General features: G+C 57.4%; 7 protein-coding genes across 7 annotated transcripts; 5 read left to right on the plus strand and 2 right to left on the minus strand.

Moving 5' to 3' along the window:
* Positions 1-37: 37 nt before the first annotated feature.
* On the plus strand, positions 38-1,477 carry ColSpa_02558 (uncharacterized protein; the record flags this gene model as incomplete). Its single annotated transcript, XM_049268770.1, has 3 exons — positions 38-239; positions 453-753; positions 853-1,477. The coding sequence occupies 3 exons, from the start codon at positions 38-40 to the stop codon at positions 1,475-1,477; spliced, it is 1,128 nt and encodes a 375-aa protein (XP_049124727.1).
* A 2,717-nt stretch (positions 1,478-4,194) lies between these two features.
* ColSpa_02559 (uncharacterized protein) lies at positions 4,195-4,856 on the plus strand (the record flags this gene model as incomplete). The annotated part of the gene is made up of 2 exons (XM_049268771.1): positions 4,195-4,248; positions 4,326-4,856. 2 exons carry the CDS (start codon positions 4,195-4,197, stop codon positions 4,854-4,856), a joined length of 585 nt encoding a protein of 194 aa, XP_049124728.1.
* A 500-nt stretch (positions 4,857-5,356) lies between these two features.
* On the minus strand, positions 5,357-5,704 carry ColSpa_02560 (uncharacterized protein; the record flags this gene model as incomplete). The annotated part of the gene is made up of 1 exon (XM_049268772.1): positions 5,357-5,704. The coding sequence occupies one exon, from the start codon at positions 5,702-5,704 to the stop codon at positions 5,357-5,359; it is 348 nt and encodes a 115-aa protein (XP_049124729.1).
* Positions 5,705-7,428: 1,724 nt separating this feature from the next.
* On the plus strand, positions 7,429-8,815 carry ColSpa_02561 (mitochondrial phosphate carrier protein 3, mitochondrial; the record flags this gene model as incomplete). The annotated part of the gene is made up of 4 exons (XM_049268773.1): positions 7,429-7,743; positions 7,805-7,995; positions 8,084-8,681; positions 8,747-8,815. 4 exons carry the CDS (start codon positions 7,429-7,431, stop codon positions 8,813-8,815), a joined length of 1,173 nt encoding a protein of 390 aa, XP_049124730.1.
* A 6,695-nt stretch (positions 8,816-15,510) lies between these two features.
* ColSpa_02562 (putative ubiquitin fusion degradation protein) lies at positions 15,511-18,004 on the plus strand (the record flags this gene model as incomplete). Its single annotated transcript, XM_049268774.1, has 3 exons — positions 15,511-15,549; positions 15,656-15,817; positions 15,974-18,004. 3 exons carry the CDS (start codon positions 15,511-15,513, stop codon positions 18,002-18,004), a joined length of 2,232 nt encoding a protein of 743 aa, XP_049124731.1.
* Positions 18,005-18,671: 667 nt separating this feature from the next.
* On the minus strand, positions 18,672-19,216 carry ColSpa_02563 (protein transport protein YOS1; the record flags this gene model as incomplete). Its single annotated transcript, XM_049268775.1, has 4 exons — positions 18,672-18,727; positions 18,827-18,934; positions 19,069-19,128; positions 19,189-19,216. 4 exons carry the CDS (start codon positions 19,214-19,216, stop codon positions 18,672-18,674), a joined length of 252 nt encoding a protein of 83 aa, XP_049124732.1.
* A 619-nt stretch (positions 19,217-19,835) lies between these two features.
* ColSpa_02564 (dol-P-Man:Man(7)GlcNAc(2)-PP-Dol alpha-1,6-mannosyltransferase) lies at positions 19,836-21,731 on the plus strand (the record flags this gene model as incomplete). The annotated part of the gene is made up of 4 exons (XM_049268776.1): positions 19,836-19,848; positions 19,919-20,368; positions 20,441-20,817; positions 20,889-21,731. The coding sequence occupies 4 exons, from the start codon at positions 19,836-19,838 to the stop codon at positions 21,729-21,731; spliced, it is 1,683 nt and encodes a 560-aa protein (XP_049124733.1).
* Positions 21,732-23,159: the final 1,428 nt, after the last annotated feature.

Genomic DNA, 23,159 nt, shown 5'->3' on the forward strand with positions numbered 1-23,159 from the left:
ATAACTCTGCCCACGAACCGCACCCCTTGACCTCACCATGGCCGAGAAACCCTCAGTCCTCATCATCGGAGGGCTGGGCTACATTGGTCGGTTCCTGGCCCGCTACATCCACGACAACGACCTCGCATCAGAGGTCCGCGTCGTCGACAAGGCCCTGCCCCAACTCGCATGGCTGGCTCCTGAGTTCCAGGACGCCTGCGCCGGCACCAAGTTCATGCAGGCTGATGCAAGCAGAGAACGTAAGTCACCTGAACGAAGGACGATGACGGCGCGACAATATCCCCCTTTCCCTTCCCGTTCCTCTTTCTTATTTTTATTTTTTAAGTGATTCTCGCTTTCTCCTCTGGCTTCACCCGAGGGGAACGCGAAGCAGCCCGCCGCCATCCCAGATAATGCACAGTGATTCCCGCTCTTGGCTGACATTTTTTGCTTTTTTCTTCGCCTTCGTGCAGAAGCCTTAGCCAAGATATTCGACCGTCCCGATGGCAAGCAGTGGGACTACGTCTTCAATTGCGGCGGCGAGACGAGATATTCGCAGGAGGACGAGGTCTACAAGTTGCGCTCTCTCGGCCTGTCGCTTGCCGTGGGCAAGGAGGCCGCCAAGCGCAAGGTCAAGGCCTTTATCGAGCTCAGCACCGGCATGGTCTACAAGTCGGACTCCTCCCCGAGCAAGGAGGGCGACAAGTTGAAGCCCTGGAGCAAGATTGCCGTCTACAAGTTGCAGGCCGAGGAGGAGCTCGCAAAGATTGAGGGGTCAGTATCACACCAGGCGCTCTCTGCCAAGGGCTGACGGGACTTTGTTCATGATTGCCCGTTGCGTTTTCTCGATGCTGACAAGCGCCCGACTTCCAGGTTAAACCTCGTCATTGTTCGGTTAGCACACGTATACGGGCCCTATGCGTCACAATGGGTCGCGACGGCACTATGCATGGCCCGTGTCTACCAATACCTTGAGAGCGAAATGAAGTGGCTGTGGGACAAGGGCCTTCGGCAAAACACGGTACACATCCAAGATGCTGTGCGAGCCCTCTGGGCGATCACGACGTGGTATGACAACGGCAAGGACAAATGGGACGCCAAGGCCATGGGCAATGTGCCCACGTTCAACGTTGTCGACAAGGGCGTGACAACGCAGGGCACAATGGCCGAGATCATCGGCGAGGTCTTCAAGATCGAGACGGGATTCCAGGGTCAACTCATCAGCACGTTTGCGCGCCTCAACATGGACAGCGTCGTCGACGACGTCAACGACGAGCTCATGGGCCCTTGGGCCGAGCTGCTCGAAAAGGCTGGCATTGCGCGGCCGGGACCTCTGACGCCGTTTATGGAGAAGGAGCTGTTGAAGGATACCGACCTGAGCATGGACGGCAACCGGCTGGAGCAGGTCGTCGGCTTCCAGTACGAAAAGCCGAAACTGACCAAGGAGCTGATTGAGGAGGTGATTGAGAGCTACAAGACGATGAATTGGTGGCCGTGACGGGACGGACCAGGAGCATAAAAGCGTGCGGGTGGGTGATGACTTTGCGGGCCGGGTTCCAAGTACAAGGGGCCGGCGCGGGCGTGGGAGCGTTCGTGGTGTCAGTCGGGGAGACGTTTGTTGGGAACTACACTGCGTGTGTGTGTGCGTGCGAGAAGCGTTCGGAACCGATGGCAGGGGAGCCGGGGCTTTTGTACAACCAAGATATCCTTTTCCTTTTATTCCTTTTCGTAGCTCCGGCCATGTATATTGGCATTATTTCGATGGTAGTAATCCACGACGAAATTAGGCAAGCCGGTGCAACCTCGTGCGATGAGATAGAGTTTCCAAAGGTGTTGAATCGCAGTGCTGGAGCTATACCTTGTGTAAGGGGCACAGCGCAGGGGATTGCCTGCCAGCATCGTCATGAAACACTGGTCGGGGGGCTCACGTGTGGTTTTTTTGCTGCGGGAGCGTCGCCAACAGCTGCTCCTTGGCTAGCCTCGAGCTGGGATTTTCCTCCTTCTACAGCGTGCCTTCGTCGGAGCTTGGCCCCGCTGCAGCGAGGAAGCTCCCTCTGGTTTCTCTAAGCTCGTTCCCTCGGCTTTCCTCGGGTGCAAGAGCCGGTAGGCCAGGCGCGCGAGCGAGCTGCGCGAGATGGCTCGTCGCATTGTGGACTGCCACGACCAATCCTCGAATCCGCCGCTCATGATTGCGCTTCGCCACCCCAAAATAAGTAGAAAAGCCCCCCCCCCCCCCAAAAGCCAACAGTCTTTTTTTGGCGAGGTTGTCTCATTGTTTTCTCAAATGGGTAGGCAGGCGCACACGTATGAGACACACAATGCTCGTTAGCGCTGGGGTCGGGGCTCGACCGAGGCTGGCTGGCGGGTCTAGAATCCTGTGCGAGCTGTCAATGCCTGCCGTGGAACCGTCTGAGGCGGAGGGCCGGTGATGGGGGTTTGGTGCTGCCGTGCGATGCGAGGCCGGGTGGACGGGCTATACTAGTAGCTCAGCGTCGTCGGACGGCGGGAGTGATGATGCGTTTACGGTGTTGGGTAGCGTGGGCAAAGCTATCTGCTGAGGGTGTCTTATGGGGGAGGTATGGGGGAGGTGGAGGGGCACGAACGAGACCATCTGGCTGGAAGAAGTATGTAGCTCGCTCTGGTCCGTCTGGTGTAACGGTATATCACGTCCGGGTATGCGCATGTCTGGACCACAAGCTGAGAGGCGATCGATTGGGTTTGGAAACTCTGCCGATGCTGTGGGTAGCATTTCCCACTCTAGCGACAGGGACGACATCAAAGACGGGATAGAAACGAGGACCGAGGCGGCCTGCTTTTTTATTCCCGTCACTGGGCACATGAGGACTTGGGAGGCTGCGCGTGCCGTGCCCGCATCTACCATCATCTAAGCGCATAGAGACAGGAGCAGAGTGACCTGTCCGTTGTGCATGCATTGATCTACGAGGCGAGGCAGTCAGTCAGTCAGGGAGCAGTAGTCAGTGTCCTTCACCAGACGACAGAAAGAAGAAGGGGAAACCCCCGTTTAACGCACGGCCGATTCAGCCTCGGAACCTGCATTTCGTTGGTCCTGGTCCGTGGTCCGTTCTCTCAAGGTTTCTCACCTCGACTGCTTGATTAGGAAGTGGACATCCAGGCTTGTTGGCGGAACGGCAGAGCCAGGCGTCGTCTTCGGCCGTCGTGGAGGGTTATCGTTGGCCCCCGCCATATGGACGCAACTTGGGCCGGGCTCGATGGCCGGATTGGGATTGGGGAATGGCAAGTAGGACTGGTAGGATGACTTTATTGGTCATTAGTTTTGCGCAGATCTACCCGCGTTTTGGCTGGAGAAGCCGATTCTGGAGGACGAGGACGGTGGATGGTTGGCTGGCTGCTAGGAGGAAGAACAGAATGCTGACAGGAGTGGTATACCTAAGTCTGGGGGAAGATGGTGTGGGTGGTAACAGGCGACTGACCATGATGCCACGCGCAATCCTAGACAAACGCCCAGGGATTTGGGATGGTGGATGGCGTCCCGAGCCTCGGCCAAACCTAGCAGCATCCTGATGAATTGGTGCTCTTATTCAGTCAAGCTAGCTGAGCGATGGCAAACCACAGAGCTCCCATTCATGTGAAGGAGTAGCAAGCAGTGTGGAGGGGTCGGGGGTGCGGCTTCCCCGCCCCGCTTGCCAACAGGCGCTTCCCCAGTCGTAACCCGTACCTGAACTGGAGGCGACCACAAGGCCGCCCTTCCTGAGTCCGTACCTGATTTTGACTGGAAACTGATACCGGGCGTTGCGGCGTATAAGATCCCGGCGGGGTTGGCGTTTCTGTCCCGAGGTCTTCAACCCACGTCACCTGTTGCTCAGCCCAGCCTCTCGCCTCCTGTTCACTCTCTCTACTTGACCCTCCGTCACTCGAACAAAACGAAGACGGGAAAAGAAGTGCCCGCCTGAAATTGACCTCGTACCTGCCTTGAGTAACCGCTTGGCTTGCTGCCTCACCTTTTCGCCTGTATTGTTCACCTTTGCGGGCCTATATCTATCCACCTCCCCTGCCCTGGGCCGATCTGAGTTTAAATATTCCACCACCACCCGCCCACAGGGACCTTCGAACCAACCCAAGTGAAGCTTCCACCTTTACCAAACAACTAACTTCACCGCAGCAAAACAGCTATCGAGCTACCACTTATCCCCCCTTCCCGACCAAAAATCGTACGCATTCACACATCGCGACAAAATGGCCGCCCCCGCAACAAAGACGGTCGCCGACATCTCCGGCAAGTGGGTCATGGTACGTTCGACTGCTGTTCCCCAAGGAATTCGTTCCCGTACGGCCAACGACAACAAAGTGTTGACAATCCCCTGCAGAACAAGACCCTCTCCGACTCCCCCGAGCCGGCCCTCGCCCTCCAAGGCATTGGCTGGATGACGCGCAAGGCCGTCGGCCTCGCCACCGTCACCCTCGACGTCAAGCAGTACACCGCCCCGCCCTCGCCTCCCAACGAGAGCACCGAGCCCGTCACCCACATCGACATTGACCAGTACGCCACGGCCGGCCTCAAGGGCACTTCGGAGAAGCGCTGCCTCGACTTCGAGTTCCGCGAGCACTCGGACTGGATGTTCGGCACCGTCCGCGGCCAGAGCAAGTGGATGAGCGCCGAGGAGATCGAGGACGAGTTCCTCAAGAAGGGCTGGCTTGAGGGTGAGGCCGAGGCGACGGGCCCCGACGGCAAGAGCCACGTCTACAGCCACGTCGAGAGCATCGACAACGGCTGGACCGCCACCCAGATCTGGGGCTTCCAGACCATCGAGGGCGAGAGACGCTACGCCCGCAACGTCCTTGTCCAGAAGGGCGGCAAGAGAGTCGAGATCCGTCTCGTCTACGACTGGCTTCCTTAGATGCATTGGATGGAATGGCTTAGGGCGGGATGGTCGTCTTTTTCACGTGTGGATGGCGGATAAATTCTGCTACACACACGCACGACGAGAGCAGTTGCTTTTGCACGCACATACACACACACAAACGATGATAATGATGCAGTCGCGCTCAGGATCGCGACGTCTCCTACTAAGAGTAGACTTTTGAGAGCATGAATAGCAATTGAACCCGTCTCAAAACGCCTATTACCCATGTGCGATGATTTATGTGCAGTCGTGTGCGACGGCGGAGCAATGTTGAATCGTCCGCCTGCCTTCCAGCCGTGGTCCCAAAGTTCTCCCTCCCAATTCACGCGAACCGCCAACGCCCGAGTTGATGCAGCCGGCCATCTACCGTCTTTTGTCGTAGCCTGTGTGAGGCTCGTTCCGATACGACTGTTGGATATCAAACGACCCCTTTTATCTCTCACCTAAACCTCGGATTCCCTTCGTCACTCGTTCCCTTGGAGACTCTTTTACTTTCATGCCGGCCTCCTCTTGACAAACTCCTCCAGGTCCTGCACCGTCGCGACGCCCAGCACGAAGCGCCTCTTCTCGTCCGTGATGACGGCGAAGTGGCTCTTCCGGCCCTCGACGCCGTCGCCCTCGAAGAAGGCCTCGAGCTCCTCGAGCGGGGTCTGCATCGTGATGACGCGGTACTTGCGCCCCTTGCGCTGGAACCGGACCATGGCCTTGGAGAGCGGGTCCGAGGGCGAGACCTTGCCGGCGTCGAGCAGGGCCTGGAGGTGCGGGATGGAGAGGTAGCCGACGAGTGCGCGGTGGGCGTCGACGACGGTCAGGTGGGTGTAGTCGCGCTCAAAGGCCGACATGAGGGCGTGGGAGATGGGGTCGGTCGGGGTCAGGGAGAGGGCGGCGGGGGGTCGAGGTCTTCGACGGTGGCCTGGAAAGGGGGAAGGGTTGCAATGTCAGTCAGGCAGGTTCTTTGGGGGCGTCGAGACGGGGGAGCATGGTGAGGATTTGGGGGAAGGAGGACGTACGCCGCGGTAGCGGGAGGACCATTTCGAGACGTAAGGGGTGGTGGAAGCGGCGCTGGGCTGCGACGTGGACGCGGCGGCGGCGGCGGGGGCGGGGTTGGACGCCAGGGCTGCCATTGTTGGTGTCCTGAATGTGTCTCGGGCTCGGTGCAAGGCTGGGACTTTTGTCGCAGGTCGTGGCCTGGCTCTCGTGTGTATCGCGGGGTCTTCGTGGAGGGGCGATGTCGACAGGGCCGAAAAGGTTTGGCGGGACGGGAAGGACCTTTGTGTCTTGGGGTGGTTTGCTCACAGACGGCGCCGCGGGGCGGCCAAGTACGAATTTGATGTCGCCGGGTGGGGTGCACGGGCCCCATTCGCCCACCGCCTAGTTCGTCATCCAGCCAGGTTCACACCCTAGATCTCACCTTGAGCGTTAAGGTTTCGCTGAGCTGTGCCGAGCTGGCGCCTCACCGAGGGTGGGGACTTCCACGGCGGAGTGCGGCTGCTAAAGATCACTGTTGGTGCGATGGCAGAGCTCTCTACACGATTCGATTTTGGAGGGAGCGCCGCATTATGGGACGATTTAGGGATGAAGCGCGACATGTAGGTGGTCGTTTCAACGGTGCCAGTGGATGCGTTGTAATGTTTGAGGCTTGATTCTCATCGCAATACTGCAAAGCATGTCAACGTTTACCAACCGACCCCTCGGGCTGTTCTTGTTGGCCGTAAACCCCGGGCCGCATTCGTTATTAGCCGTCATCCGCGATAACAGCTCGGAATCCTTCGAACCGCCCCTTATCGGCCTGCGTCTCCACTCCAGCTTCCCGTCTCGACCCCGTGCTCCTTGTGATGTCACTCTTGCATCCCAAGCACTTCCGTGCAGCTCCAACAGCTCCCACGCCCACGCCCCAGAGACTACGGCAGGCCGGACGACGTCTCGATGGGATACGAGGTACTAGAGACCTCCAGAACACAACCCCGTTTCGACCATCCTACCCCATGCCTTCTTTCCTAAGCTTCCGGACCAGTCACCGGTCGGGACGGTTTCCCCCAATCGCACGCGTGAGATAATAAACCTGCTTCATGACATTTACTCCAACCTCTTACTTGCGTTCAATCAGTGTGTGACACAAAAGTCTGCGACCTCTATTTCCCCCCCCCTTGGCATTTCTTCATTCCGTGACCTTTTCCTCTCTGCTTCCGTCCTGTGGGAAGTATAAGTCCAGCCTCAAGGGTATCTCATTCCTGCGCCGGAAACGGTCATTCGTGTCGCGTGACATCGCCCTCCATCCTTTCGAGCTAGAGTCAACCTCAGCTCGTCACCTCGGTGAGCGACAACCTCGTCTCTGACCCCCTCGTTGACCAGTCGTCGCAAGTGAGCATTGCTTCTGTGCCGTGCCTGTGTTCGAACTCTAGGCATCGTCGCGAAACTCAATTGCGCGCCCAGCATATGTCCTAGGCTTATCACACGGAGCCAATCGCCCGTTGTCGATACTTGAGAGTCAAGCTGACGTCTAGTCCAAGATAGCTTAATCTCCCCGCAATCCGTCAACCGGTCCCGACGAAGCAGCGTCCCGACCATGTCGTTCCTCTACCCGCGGACCGACGCCCTCAAGGGCTGCTTCTCCTCGCCCCTGTCCAGCGCCGAGGATGCCGGAGCCCCCCTCCGCCGCCGGCAGCAACAGCAGCCCTCGCGCTACCAGGCCCGCCCGGAGCTCTACGGCGCCTTCTCCACCGTCGACGACGTCAAGGGCAAGGCGAAGCAGCTCAGCGCCGAGGCCGCCGCCGAGTTCGACAAGGCCAGCGCCAAAGCCCAGTCCGCCGCCGGCGGCAAGATCGAGCTGTACTCGGGCAAGTACTATGCCGCCTGCACCGTCGGCGGTCTCCTGGCCTGTGTAAGTTGCCTGCCAAGCCGAGAGGTATTGCATCGAGCACGGTCGGCTAACCCCGTGACAGGGACTCACTCACACCGCCGTGACACCGCTTGACCTTGTCAAGGTCAGGAGACAGGTCGACAGCAAGCTGTACACGGGCAACTTCCAGGCCTGGGGCAAGATCTTCAGGGCGGATGGCTTCCGTGGCATCATGACGGGCTGGGGCCCGACCTTCTGGGGTTACTCGGCGCAGGGCGCCGCCAAATACGGTTTGTAAGTGGCTCACGCAATGCGAGCAAAGGAACACTCGTTCTATGTGTGTAAACCCGTTGCGTTGGATGGTGGACTAACTTGTTCGAAGCTATGAGTACTTCAAGAGACAGTACTCTGTTCTCGCGGGCCCCGAGAACGCCGAAAAGTACAAGACGATCCTCTTCCTGTCGGCCTCGGCCTCGGCCGAGTTCCTCGCCGACATCGCCCTCTGCCCCTTCGAGGCCGTCAAGGTCCGGATGCAGGGCGGCATCCCCTCCCCCTACAAGGGCACGCTCGACGGCTTCGCCAAGGTGACGGCCAAGGAGGGCGTGGCCGGCCTGTACAAGGGGCTGTACCCCCTCTGGGGCCGCCAGATCCCCTACACCATGATGAAGTTCGCCTCCTTCGAGACCATTGTCGAGATGATCTACCACCGCCTCCCCGGGCAGAAGAGCGACTACAGCAAGGCCGCGCAGACGGGCGTCTCCTTCGTCGGCGGCTACCTGGCGGGCATCCTCTGCGCCATCGTCTCCCACCCGGCCGACGTCATGGTCAGCAAGCTCAACGCGAACCGCCAGCAGGGCGAGGCCTTTGGCGCCGCCATGGGACGCATCTACAAGGACATTGGCTTCGGCGGCCTTTGGAACGGCCTCCCCGTCCGTATCGTCATGATTGGTACCCTGACCGGTCTCCAGTGGATGATCTACGTAAGTTGATGCCTATTGGGGAACCTTCTCAGGGGGGCTTCTCGGTGACTGACATCTTTGACTAGGATTACTTCAAGATCTTCATGGGCTTCCCGACCACCGGAGGAGCCGCTCCCCCCGCCGAGAAGAAATAGAGTGAGAAAAGGGCCACGGAGCCGGCGGGAAGGGAACGCGGTTCACGAACTCTCGGTGGACCAACACTGGGACGGGTGAGTTAGATGGGGTCATGGTCGTCAAGAATCGCTGGTAGAGTATAGGGTGTCTGTTCTATTCTCGACTTTGGAAGGAGTCTCTTTAGTCACAAGCACTTGCACTAACCGCCTATATCGCAAACGAATCGAAGCCTATTGAACCTTGAAAGTGGCTAGCTCAGTGCCGCGAAACGTCTACAACTCTTCCAAGTGACAATGTGTGCCGCTGTTGCCTTCTCTTTTCTCTACTTGCAAGAGAACTTGGGTGAGGGAAAACACCCAGACGTAAGCTCATCATCCCCGACTTTCTTGTCTGCAAGCGATCCTCCTATCCATCTACGTCGCCCGTCACCATCGCCTGGCGAGTCTCCCAGAGTCCTGGAAACCCGAGAGATACACCAAGGGACTGGAACGAACATGAACGACGAAGGAAGCAGAGGGAGCGGGAGCTATAATAGACCACTCGCCGTGCTAAGCTGACCCGAACGGCCTTCCCGTCCATGCACGGTACTCAGAGGATGGGCCCAGGCCGTACCGTCACCCTGGATCTAGGAGCGTCGACCGTGTTCTAGATGACGGCGCATACATCGACTTGATGCTATGTAGCGGTCGAGAGCCGGTGGTTCACGTGCTGTGCTAGTCGTTGGAGACCTGACAGCGAGCGGGACCGTAGTTTCTTGTATTACGGCCGAAAATGAGGCCGGGTACAGGCACTCGCTCGCTTTCCCATCTTCTTTTCGTTCCTGGTCTCTGCCTTGATCGGATACGGATAGCAGAGAAGGCAGTAGAGGAGATACCCATGAAGCTAGCGTCCGAGATTTAGGCAAGGGGCGTGAGTGACGAGAGTGCATAGCACTTAACCTGTCCGCGTGTTGTCTTGCTCTTCGGTCCAAGACGAGTACTATGATCGGCCATGAGGTATTATATAAAGCCTGAATGCAAAGAGTGACATTAATTGAGAGATCTGTCGCCCTCGATTCCGCAGATTGGAATGGAAATAAGCTATCTCGCAGAAAAGTCTTTTCTCATTTTCATCCCATCAACCAGATATGTCATGTTGACAACTACTCACGAATGACCGTTTATTGAATGACTTCGAACTACGTTGTGCCGCGTCTGCAGCCATCTCGCTGCATAGTATAATTCCAAGCCGTGCCTAGCAAAGTTAAGCTTCAGGTTTGGGTTTGTCTCAAAATTGCCATAGAGAAGACCGAAAAGGTAGTCTTGGATATCGCGGTTACGGTTGACATCGCGTATGTCTTCACCCATGCTTGACGAGACTTAGAACAGAACAACGTCGCACTAGAAAACGTTAGCTCCAAGTGCGGACGCAGGGCGCGTTGGGCAGTTCCGAACGCCGGCGACGCCGGAGCGGCATCCCTCCACCTTTCAACTTTACGACAGCAGAGCCGTCCGAACCCTGGCGCGGACAGCGCTCCGGTGGTCTGATGCCGGAAACCGGCCAATACTTCTGCCCTCGAAGGATACAATTTTCGGAAATGGTCAAGTTCCGCGCAACCCTGGTGCCTGTTCTTAGACTTTTGTCTGAAAATCGCTTGGTCATCCTAAGGACGTTACATCTGTAAGACGGAGAAACACACATAGCCATGTTACCATTTCGTCATAGCACACACAGTTAGGCGACAGCGGGGGGGGATGGCACCGAGGAACGCAGGGCATGACGTCCGCTTCTTCCAGAAGTTCGTGGGAATCGGGCCGGCAAGGGAGGCGCGTGGAGGGCGCTGACCTACCAGAAGGTGGTTGTGGGCGAGTTGTACGGCAAAGGAGTGCCGCCGTTTTGGCGGTGGCACCCACAAGTCGGTTGTTGCATGGGGGAGGCTAGTTTTAGCGGGCTTGGCCTGGCCAAGATGTGCGATCCAGCAAGCCAAGGTGCGCCACGAGCGAGGCACAACGAGAACAGCCTGAGCTGACGAAGGTGAGGGGTGGCTTGCGGGAAGATTCCTACGTCCATCTCGGGCCATGTTTCCCGAAGACGATCCGGGAGGGAGAATTTGTCTTTGGGGCCTCTCGTCGAACAGAAACGCGGGGCACCCGACGGTACTGGTCTCCCACGGATGATACTTGTCTGCCAGCGGAGCTACTGAGGAGATGATGGTTTGCCATAGACTCTGAGCGCTAAGGATGAGCCATGAAGAAGTGGTTTCGATCGGACATGGATGCGACGAAGGTGCAGCAAAGAAGCGAATGCGGGTAGCGGTGATTGGTAGAGCGAACTGGTCACTTTGTTGGTGTCGAGCGGATATCCCCCGCAAAGATGCTGGTCGGGTTGCAAATAGCGTTCCCCAGGCCTGGTGGGAGGGACATGCTGGAACATGGGGAGGCGAGCAGCAACAGATCGGCAGAGCGCCTCTCCACTGTTGTGTTTGTGAAGAGACTCGGCGTGTCGGAGGGCAAAGGCGGGAGGCATGTCTTAAGACGAACTGAATAAGGACGGGAAGTGAACCAGCGAATGGGCTTGGGTCCAGCAGCGTGGATGAAGGTAGCAATAGCGCCGCCATATTCAGCCAGACAAAGGATCGAACCAGTAGCGTCGAGCGGTTGGTCTTCTCACAGCAGCCGTGATGCAACAACATATTTTGGGGTGGCCGCACCGCACCACCCTGAGGGATCCAACGGAGCGGAGAGGCCTGTCTAGGGTTTGCAGGTAGTAGGAGTGTGGCCTGGCCTGACCTGACAGGCCGCTTGTTGACGGATGTCGACCATCCCTGTCGCAGTGAATCTGCCATCTTCAGGTAAGGCGGGTTAGGTTGCGGCGAGTCGCAACTAACAAGAAAAGGGGACCATGTCCGTCTGGGTTAAGGAGTGCCGCCCTGGTGCGAGACGCACGGTTCGTGGGACATGCCCATGAGAAAGGAAACGGGCAACATCGAAAAATAGACGAGGCGGAACGTGGATTTCGGGGTTCCAGTGCCCAGGCCAAGGCTGTCGACCGTGTCAAGAGGAGGTCGCAGAGTGGTTTGTCCTGCACGATGTCCGTCTCATCGGTTGTCACTAACCCCAGAATCTGCAACACCAACGAATCCATGGGAACGATTCTCTCCCCGAGTCGCGGAGAAATGGGAGCTTGATGTTAGGCAGCTGACATTCGTACTGCGCAGTTCATAAGTGTCAAATACTGTGGATGTCGAAGCAGTCGGATGGGCTTTCCCACCGAATGAAACAGAAGAGTGTGGAGGCCGCCTCTGTACCCACCCGATTGAGCGTTCAGTGTGTGTGTGTGTTTGTGATGCCTGCGAGACGTCGTGCTGGCTTTGACGGCCTAGGGCGGCTAGGAATGGCGGGGAGAGAGTGGAAGTGCCGATTGACTGACTGACTAGCAGCGATCGGTTGAGAAACGCGTCACCCGGTTACCCTTGGATGGCGAGCGCTTGGGCGTTTGGATGATTAGTTGAGCAGAGTTCCAGACGCTCATCATGACCACACGACCTCGGAGACATGCCGGGATAGGACAGCTAGCACATCGTAGCCGTGGCTGCACCCGAATCGCCTGTTTTCGGGACCGTCTGCTTTGGACATTTCTGGTAGACAAGCCGAGCGACTTTCGGCCCCCATGTAGCGCGTGAGGTACTTCGGGTGCTGTTGTGCCGCAGAGCGCCACGGGCGCTCAGACAAGAGAGAGTGACGGAGAAGGACGCCATGACGAAGCTGACGGGTGGTCGTCTGTTGTTGAGGATTAGGGGTCGAGGCCCTTTGACGTGCAAAGCCAAAGCAAAAGAGCATATCGAGCATAGGTTTGCGAAAGTTGTTTGGGTCGCAGATGGATGCTGATCACAAAAACAGGTCTCCTGGCCCAGGAGGTCGGCGTCGGGTTCTAACTAGCAGCGATGTGGATGTGGTGGGCAAGCTTGAAACCGAGGTGACAGTCGGGCGAGACAAAAAAGACAAAGCAGCCCCAATAGAGCAAAGGCAGGGTGGCAGCGTTCCAACGGTCCGTCGTGTCGGGGCAGTTGCAAACGGCAACCGAGCCGGTGAAGGCCCTCTCCCTCGTGTCCCTCTCAACTACATAATACCTAGTGTACGGGTGGTCTTGGTCGCTGACGACGGTTTCCAGGCGAGGCAGAGGCGTTGCCCTGTCTCGTAGTTCGGATACCTCGACCTCACCCCACTGGACTCGATAAATCCGTCGAGGTACGCATGTACTGCGTCTTCTGTTTCCAAGCATACCTCATCACATCAAAAGGTTGCGGATTTCCATGGATCGGACCTGAGTTGGGGCTTTATCTCATTCCCACTTCCAATTCCACCTCCGCTTCCGCACTTGGAGGTTGGAAGCTGGAGGGGAGGCTGGCTGGACGAACCGTGACCGAATCGACAGGGACCTGCTGCACCTCGTCACTCTGGTATGGTGCTTTCTGTGGGTAAAAGTGCGGAGAGGCGAACGAGGGTGGCTCGCATGGCAGGCTGCTATTGTGTGCTCCATGCCTTGACGTTGGTCAGCAAGGCGGGTGGGTAAGTGGAACCAGGAAAGGCAGCCGAGGGCCACATGCACAATACTTGTGATGCTAACAGCAGCGTTTGTAGAACGGTGAAGCTCCAAGGACCCCTCATTGAAACCGCATTGGGGAGACATCCATCGCAGGTGACCATTGAGTAAAATTTCGTCCCTCGAATATTGAGTTGGCAGACGAAGACGTGTGCCCATAGCCTTGAGAGGATTTGGGATGGCTCCCATCTGGGATACAGTAGAGTTTTTTTTGCAGAACGCCTCGCCCTATCATGGAGCATGGGATGGAAAGGTGATTCTGCATGCTGCTGCGCGAGAGGGTGAGCTTGTCTTGCTTCTGGACGCCTTGGCTTCTGTGACATTGACTATATGGGTATGTCTGGCCCGGATGACGCATGGCACTGGCGTCCTGCAGAGCACTTAGTCTGGTTGACCATCGGTACGGCCAGGCCACGAGGAGATAACATGGCTAAGGAACGATGACCAGTCTCAGATGACAAGAGGGTGAGGTATCGGTTCCTGGAGAGAGAAATTAGTCAGCTGGGGTCGGGTTCAACCAAACATCAAGAATGCCACACCAAACAGTCGGCTGAGGTGCTGGGCCATGTTGGTACAACTACCTCGAAGCTGATGAGACGGACGGGATGCGACAACCGGCGGCGGTCGCTATCGGCTAGACTGTGTTAGTGCAGTCAGTTCCTTTTTCCCCCCATTCCCTGTCATCCTTCGTCCTAGTTCTCCCAGCCAGACCAGACCAGACCAGACCAGGCTAATCCACTCCAACGCGGTCGCTGTTGCTTGGAACCGCTTGCTGCCAGGTACACCCAGTGCCCTGGCTCCCCTCTCTTGCCTTCGCCTTCGCACCCGATCCGACATCTCACCCCATCATAACTTTGGGGCAACCCGGCACGGAAGGTGAGACTTGAGAGAGATACGGTCATGTCGCCCGTTATCTCCGCGTCGGTATTTCTGTGCGAGCGGAGACGCCTGCCTGGTCCACGGCCACCACCCGTTGGCAGCCGTGGACAGCCTCTCCCGGGCTGTCTGGCCATGAAATGACATGCCGTGCCCTGCCACCTCGTCCTTCGTCCTCGCATCCTCGAGGACTTCGTCACTTCCTCCTCACTTCTCCTCACCCGTCCCCAAACGCACCAAGGAAAAGGGACGCAAAAAAAAAAGAAAAAAAGAACCAAACTCGCTCCAGCCTCCATGCCACCCCCTGGTCGGGAACCCCATGTCTGGCCTGTCTAGCCCTGCACTCGCTCCGTGGACTAGGCCCCTTCTGTGCGTTGCAACCCTTCGATTCCTTCCACCGACCTCCACCTTCCCTCCACTGACACCGTCGACTTGTGGGCTGTCTGGGTGGGGCCCCCTCGTCCTCGGTGTCCCCCCCACCACTAGCAGCTGGCCATTTCCAAGTATCCCAAGTGACCTACCTACCTCCTCGTACCTACTTCCAGTGTCGCTCGCTGCCCTGCCTGTAGTGTCGCCTGCCGACCGTCCTGCGTCTGCACCTGTCGTAGTCGTCGCTGTCTGTCCGTCCGTCTGTCTGTCGCTGTCGCGTTCTGCATCTGTCCAATCCCGTCTCGTCTTTGCTTTCCAACCCACAAGCTCGCCTCCATCCTGCTCCTTGCTACTTGCGCCCATCAACCCCAGGACCCCAAGTCCAAAGTCCAAATCCCTCTCAACTCTCGACCTGTGGTGGCCCGGCTGCTACGCCTCTTGTTACTTTCTTCCTCCTCTTCCTCCTCCTTCTCCTCCTCCTCCCACATTGCCATCTCCTCCTTCTCTCGGCTTGCCAACACGGCCTGGTCTCATCTCTACGTCCCGGCAAATGCTGCTTCAACCACCGCCCGCATCCAACCTCCCCTGACATCTCTCGTCCTCTCCATCGTCCATCCACAGACCACCCGCGACTTCGGCCGAATTCCCCGAGGAAACGACCCCTACTCTGCGCCACAATCGCGCACATCGCCCGACCTCGCTGCGACACACGATATCACCTCTCCCCGCACCCCGTCCGATATTATATCATCCATCACGAGTCCAATTGCCCATCGCATGGTAGTGTTTGCTGTCTCTGCCCGGCCGCCGTGAGCTTGTCTCGCGCAGATACCATCCGACGAGACTCGATCCCGGCCCCATCACCAACCGCCTGAGAAAAGTCGCCAACATGGCAGGCTTCTTCAACAAACTCAAGAGTGCGGGAAACGTACGTCTCTTCCCTCGTCAATCCCCAACCCGCCCCCTGATCGCTACGTCTGATACTGCTCCTCGCCTCGACCCTGCTGCTCTCTCCGCGATGCCGTTACTGACAGAGACCACCCTGTCCAGACCACCTCGAGCCCACGAGCAAAGATGCGCCGAGCAAGAAGGTCAAGGAGGAGCCTGCGCCAGAGCTTACTCCCTTGGAAAAGATGCTGCAGAACGCCGGCCCATTGAGGGAAGATGGCACTGATAAGTTCTTCGGCCTTGAAAATGTAAGTCTTTGAAGCCACACACGGCTTAGCACCCGCTTTCCCGAGACAACCAATGCTAATCGACCGTGTAGTTTGGAAATACCTGGTATGCTGTTTCGCTGTTGTCATCAGCTTTGCTTACTGACTGCCTGCAGCTACTGCAACTCGATCGTTCAGGCACTGTTTTACTCGGAATCGTTCCGTGACCATGTTATCAAGTACCCGCTACTCTCACCTACCGATACTCCGAACGGAACTCGACCGAAGGTGAACGTGACGATCCGACCGCCCGTTGTAAAAGAGCCCCCGAACACGCCCGGCGCGAAACAGAAGGGCCTCAGTGCCTCGGAGTCGATGAAGCGCAGACAGGCTATAACCGCGGGAATGGTACCTCCTGGCGCGCCAGTGCTACGGCCCGAAGACAAGCCTGATTCACCAGAATACAAGAAAAAACAGGCCATGATCAAGGGCCCAATCTTGGAGTTGGCACAAGAGAACCCGTCGGCGTACGGCATGGAAGAGTGCACGTTCACAGGACTCAAGGATATTTTCCAGGCCCTCATCGAGAGCAACACCAGAACGGGCGTGCTGAGTCCTCAACGGTTCCTAGAAATCTTCAAGCGCGACAACGAGATGTTCCGAAACTCGATGCATCAGGATGCCCACGAGTTTTACGGTCTCGTCCTCAACGACGTTATCTCCAACGTTGAGGCAAACGCCAAACGAATCCAGGAGCGGGAGGCCGAGAATAAAGATGGGCTAATCCAATCCGTCGAGAATGCTCTTGGGGCAGCGAACATCATGAACAGACCAACAAATGGGATGGGTTCACCAGGAACCGGCTGGGTCCACGACATCTTCGAGGGCGTTTTGACGTCAGAAACGAAGTGCCTCACTTGCGAAACAGCGTCACAAAGAGACGAGACATTTCTAGACTTGTCCATCGACCTGGAGGAACATTCGTCAGTAACATCGTGTCTGCGTAAGTTTTCAGCCGAAGAGATGTTGTGCGAGCGTAACAAGTTCCATTGCGACCATTGCGGTGGACTTCAGGAGGCTGAAAAGCGAATGAAAATTAAGCGGTTACCGAAGGTTCTCGCACTGCACCTGAAGCGGTTCAAGTACACCGAGGATTACAGTCGACTGCAGAAGCTCTTCCACAGGGTCGTGTATCCATACCACCTCCGCATGTTCAACACCACCGATGACGCAGAAGATCCGGACCGCCTGTATGAGTTGTACGCTGTCGTCGTTCACATTGGCGGAAACGCTTACCACGGCCATTACGTCTCGGTAATCAAAACAAAGGACCGGGGCTGGGTTCTTTTTGACGATGAGATGGTGGAGCCGGTTGACAAGCACTTTGTTCGAAACTTCTTTGGCGATAAGCCCGGCATGGCTTGCGCCTACGTTTTGTTTTACCAAGAAACCACTTTCGAAAAGGTGCAGGCCGAGATGGAGGCCGAAGGGCTTGAGGAAGTTAAGATCGCCAGTGAAGCCGCCAACGTTGCTCATGAGAACGGGCAGCCAAACGGCACAAATGGTACAACCCCTCTTTCGAAACAATTCACGCAGCCCGTCAGTCCTATCGAGGAACGGGAGCCGCTCCCCAGTCTCGCGCATGCACAAAGCGCCCCAGGCAAAGTGGACGCACCGCCGCCAGAGAAGCTGCCTCCGGCGCCTGAGACGCCCGCCACTCCCTCGGTTCCTACGATTCCCGCTAGCATCGCTAGGTCCAACACGGCGGCGAAGATGGACAAGTCAAAAGACGACAAGAAGCGCGAGAAGAAGGAGCAGGAAGCCGCCGAGAAAGCGCGGAAGCAAGCCGAAAAAGACAAGGCGAAACAGGAGGAGAAGCAGCAAAGAGAGAACATGGCCAGGAGGAGGGATGCCTATCAACGAGAACAAGAAGAGTTGCGCAAAGCAATCGAAGCCAGCAAGAAATCAGCACAGGACGATACGAAGAAGAAGGACTCGCCAAGTTCAGGCGGATTTCTCAATCGGTCCAGCCGGGCGAGTAAATCGATGAGCAGGAAGAGTTTTGGATTCCTGAGCAAAGACAAGGACAAGGGCGAATCGCATCAACCATCGGAGAATGGTCACAACGGCTCCGAAGGATCAGCAAGTCAGCCAGACAAACCCAAGGAGCTAAAGGAACGATTCAGCTTCAACCTCGGCAGGAAGAAGAGCGGCAACTTGCTCTCATAAAACGACAATCAACGTCGTCATGATTTATCTGAGGGTTTCATTTTGGTATATTACAGTACATACATTAAAAAAAAAGGGGGGGGGAGTCGAGAGGGAGTTCTGCATGATGGACGCAGTACATGGCCAACACTGGCATGAGTCGCCATCATCGGGTACATGAAGAACTTTGTGGGAGGGGATGCGGGGACGACTCTTGGCGCAAGCAGATACCCGAGCATGGTGCGGTTTGCTTGGATAATAGTTTCACTTAATGATGGCAAAGAAGGACATGTGTGATGATGGCATCTTGAGCGTTACTTCCCCCCGGTATCTTGTCGGGCTGTACGATAGCACAAGACGTCGCCGATGACAGATAGTACAGAATATCGAGAGCAGATGCGCTTTCGAGAGAGCCGAGGCTTGGTTGGAAATAGTTGACCTATTGTCCCGCCCAAGGTTGTGACGTTAATCAATCGACCATATTGTCAGTGAAGTGTACATTTGAACACCCAGTGCCCAGCCGACGAACCCAAACCACACCCGCTATCCACCCTCAACGCCAGTTCGTTACCATGATGCCATGCTGCGGAATCGTGCTACAAGCCATGTATATGATGCATTTTTCTTTGAAAAAGTAACAGAAAAGAAGCAGCTCTCGTCAATCTTTCCCCGTCTTCTTTCTGTGTCTTTAGCCGAGGATGAGTTCGTACAAAATGATGAGGGTGTTGATCGCGATCAACGGTACTTTGTGAAGTTGTCAGCAAGGGGGTTGAGAGGCATAACAGTGTAGGGAGGTCGCGCGGGGACAGGAGGTAGGAGTGGTGGTGAGGGCCTGGGACGTACTTCTCATGAGGGTCCGTACGCTGGCAATCAGGTTGATGATCTTCGCCTTGACGCTGGCGTCGGTACTTGCGCCGAAAGTCGGGTCGTAGGAGGAGGGGGAGAGGTTAACTGATTGTTTCGCCGGTGTTAGCTGTGGGGTTGTTCCTGCATCTAGCAACGGTTTCGCCATTCGCCTCGAGGTCGTGGATCCAGGGGTTAAGGGTTGCATGAGAGAGCGAGGGAGAGGGAGGGGAGATCCATACTGCGCGCGAGGAAGCGGTCTTCGGAGAGGACGGCAATGGCGTTGATGAGGAGGACGGCGACTGGAAGGGAGGTGTTAGCGCCGTGGAAGCTTTAGAGATGGGCGAGGAAGGGGACCGGACTGTAGAGAAAGTTTCCTAGGATGTACATCTCGACGGTTTGGTTGGCATGAGCCGGCCGCGCACTATGGGAGAGCTGGTATTTCGCTTGTTGAGTTGGGTCGAGTCGTGGGGTCGACTTCCGCTGGGCTGGTGATTATCGAAATGAAGCGCTGCGGATTTGGAGCCAGGTGGTGATAGTAACGGGTTGGACGGTTGCGCTGTGCTGTCCAGAGCTTTGGAGGGGTACGTTGATCCGTTCCGAGGATCCTTGCACTGAGGCACCGAGTGCAGTCAGTCAGGTCCGGACGGGGGGGGGGGAGCTGAGCTGTCTGTCACTGTGTCCACTAGCTCGCTGGGTAGCATGGCAGTGAGCTAGGGCCGTGCACGGATGCTCAGAGCTCACTTTCTCAATGGCATTGGCAGGCACGAGACGCCAGCTTACACCTGCTCTGAATGAAAGAGGAAAATCGTGAACAAGATACCCGATCTCAAGTCATGAGGTGAGAAAGCACAGGGCAAATCTGTTTCACAGTCTCGAGGTCTGCCCATTGCTTCTCTTCGGTTCGCATTTCCATTCCTTGCTCAGCAATGAGATTAAATACCCGTGACTCCTCTCTTTGCAACACACCATTGACCCTCTCCTCGACGCCTTCACTCGCGCATTCGCCATGAAGCTCTTAGGTAAAGATCTCACCATACGCCCTCTCACCCAATTGTTCAGAACCACCCCCCAAAAACTAACAAGACCCAGACGCCGCCCTCCTGGGCCTCATCCCCGCCCTCATAACACTCCATCTCCTCCTCGCCCCGGACACGAAAGTTGAGGAATCCTTCAACATCCAGGCCGCCCACGACGTCCTCGTTTACGGCACACCCACCCACGACGTTGCTGCCCGCCTGCGCGCCACTTATGACCACTTCGACTTCCCCGGCGCCGTGCCTCGCACTTTTGTCGGCCCCGTTCTCCTCGCCGGCCTCGGCGGGCCAGTCGTCAACCTCCTCGGCTTCCGCCACGCTCAGCTCGTCGTCCGGGCCCTTCTGGGTCTCGCCAACACCGCGGCGCTGCTGGTGTTTGCGAGGAGCCTGGGCAGAGGGTTGGGTTCGGGTGTGATGAGATGGTGGGTTCTATTACTGGCCAGCCAGTTCCACGTCGTGTTTTACGCTTCGAGGACGCTGCCCAACATGTTTGCCTTTGCGTTGAGTAAGTTTGGCCCTGTCCCTGAGCCCTCGAGTTCTCCTCGAGGAATAAATCCAACAGACTAACACCACCTAGCAACTCTCGCCTCGGCCAACCTCCTCCCATCCCCCTCTCCCTCTCCCAAGTCCCACGCCGCGCGCCTCCGCGTCGCAATTTCCCTCCTCGTCTTCGCCGCCGCAATCTTCCGCTCCGAAGTCGCCGTCCTTCTTGCAACGACAGGCCTCTACCTGCTCCTCACGCGCCAGATAACAATCCCCCGCCTCATCAGCCCCTTTCTAATCTCCTTCGCCGTCGCCGTCGCCGTCTCCGTCCCCCTCGACTCGTACTTCTGGCAGAAGCCCCTCTGGCCGGAGCTCTGGGGCTTCTACTACAACGCCGTCCTCGGCTCCTCGTCCAACTGGGGCGTGTCCCCCTGGCACTACTACTTTTCTTCGGCGTTGCCGCGCCTGCTCGTCAACCCCCTGACCTTCCTCCTGATTCCGCTGGCCCTCTCTCACCCGGCGACATCCCGCACAGCCGCCAGCCTCGTTGTGCCCCCCTCCTCTTCGTCGCCATCTACTCCCTCCAACCGCACAAGGAAGCCCGCTTCATCTTCTACGCCGTCCCGCCCCTGACCGCCGCCGCGGCCCAGGGCGCAAACTTGATCTTCGCCCGCCGCTCCAAATCCCTGCTCTACGCCCTCGCCTCGTCCGCCCTGGTACTCAGCGTCCTCGCCTCCTTCGCCGCCTCGACGGGCATGCTCCTCCTCTCCTCCCTAAACTACCCCGGCGGCGACGCCCTCCGCCAGCTGCACGCCCTCGTCGCCTCCGACCACTCGGGCAGCGGCGGCTCCGTCACCTCGGTGCACACCGACGTCCTCAGCTGCATGACGGGCGTCACCCTCTTCAACCAGAACCTCGTCGGCCTGCCCAAAAACCCGCACGCCCGCGCCATCGAAACCTCCCTTAACGACGGCGCCTCCGCCTCCGCGACGCCGTCGCACCCGATCCTCACGTTCGACAAGACCGAGGACAAGGCCGTCCTCGCCGACCCTGCGTTCTGGTCCCGCTTCGACTACGTCCTTGCCGAAGACCCGGCCTCCGTCCGGGGCGGCCAGTGGGAGACGGTCGGCGTCGTGCAGGGCTACGCCGGCATCGAGATCCTGCGACCCGGATCCGGATCCCCGTCCGATGGACACGGCGGCGGCAGCGACGTGGAGGAAGGCGAGCAAAGGGTCCTGGGCAGAGGTCTGCGGGTCCGGCGGGTGCGAGACTTGGTTCGGGGGTTGACGGGCGGCTGGTGGGTTGGGCCGCGCATGGAGCCGCGGATCCGGATCCTGAGGCGGACCAAGGACGCCGGCGCCGGCGCCCGGATCGTCTCCCAGTGATGGTTGTGGATGCTGCCCGATACGTTTGGAGAATATACTTCCGGCTCAGAGTAGTCTGGGTGGGGAGAAAGATTGTGCCGTCTCGCCAATCGAGCAAGAAAGTTGATAGACAAGACAGATTTCCCGTACAATGTGACACAATTGTTGCAATAGCCCATGGTTGTATTACCTGCACGGCACGGCACAAAGCTCACTTCAGCAGCGTCATCTGATGGATGAGGCACGAAACTTAGGGGACGTATTGTAATCATTCCGTACGCCGCGCGATGTGCGCCGGCTCTGGGGCAATAAAACAACAAGACACTATCCTACCGCGAGCCTCTACCAATGCGAGGCCTCGTTTCCCGCATTTATGCCGCCGTCGTCCCTAAACAACGAACCCAACACCGCAACACAGTCACTTTTTGTTCTTGTTCAATCCAACACCGGCCCCTTTCGGCTGTCGCCGCCTGGCGCCCCCTTCCAAGCCCAACAGAACCAGAAAAAGGACCATCCATTGCGCATCCATCGCGCATTCAACACCCCTTCCCTAACCGTCAGGCCAAACTGCCTATCAACCCACCCACGCCCCCAAGTGAGCCAACCCCCCTGAACCAATGAAATGCAGGAAGCAGTCATCGAACCGCCGCTGGCTAAAACTGTCCGGGTGTCGTCGTAATCGCATGATACAGGAATGGAATAAGTATATGAGAGCGCCGTGTTCCCCCTCGAAAAGAAACGGGTATCCAGGTATTGTTGTTGTTGTAGTTGTTGTTGTTGACGGGATGCTGTCTCGCGTCATAGGTATACTATATATGTGATGCCGTCGCATGAGAATCATGAATGAAACGCTCGCCACGTTGCTCTCATTCCGTTTCGCTCCCGTCTTCTGATTCGTTCAGCTCGCCGTACAATGCCTTGTACCTCGCCAACTCGCTCATCTGTTTGGCAACTTGGTCAAGGATGTCGCTCATAGGGCCTCGCATGTCCTGAAGCTGTTCCAAGGGCGCATTGCCGATAGCGATGTGACGAAGTGACAGGGTCGTGACGCAGGTCTGGATCTTTGTGTCAGTAAATGACTTGCACCCTAACGCTCAATGGAGACTAACCTCTATTCTGCTCACTTGATGTTCCATGAAGTTGAGCAGGAACCTTTCCGTAACTTCACCTCCACGATGCTTCATCCTCTCCAGTAACTCTGTTTCGGGTGGTTGCAGGCCCTGGCCGGACACATTTTCGAGTGAGCTACACAGCATCTCCAACCTTAGGCTGACACGCCACAAAGCCCAGATAGACTCGGTGTCGAAAGCCAGCTCGCTGCCCGCCTGAAGGATCGCGGGCTTGTCGACCTCGGTGCGTTGCTCATGCTGCTGGTGGTGCTCGATACGGCCTGCAAGAGCATGCGGGTACAGCGAGTACACGACTTCGGGGTTTTCAAGACCCTTGAGC

This window comes from Colletotrichum spaethianum (assembly GCF_022836535.1).
Source record: "Colletotrichum spaethianum MAFF 239500 DNA, contig04, whole genome shotgun sequence".
In the NCBI taxonomy this organism is placed as follows: domain Eukaryota; kingdom Fungi; phylum Ascomycota; class Sordariomycetes; order Glomerellales; family Glomerellaceae; genus Colletotrichum; species Colletotrichum spaethianum.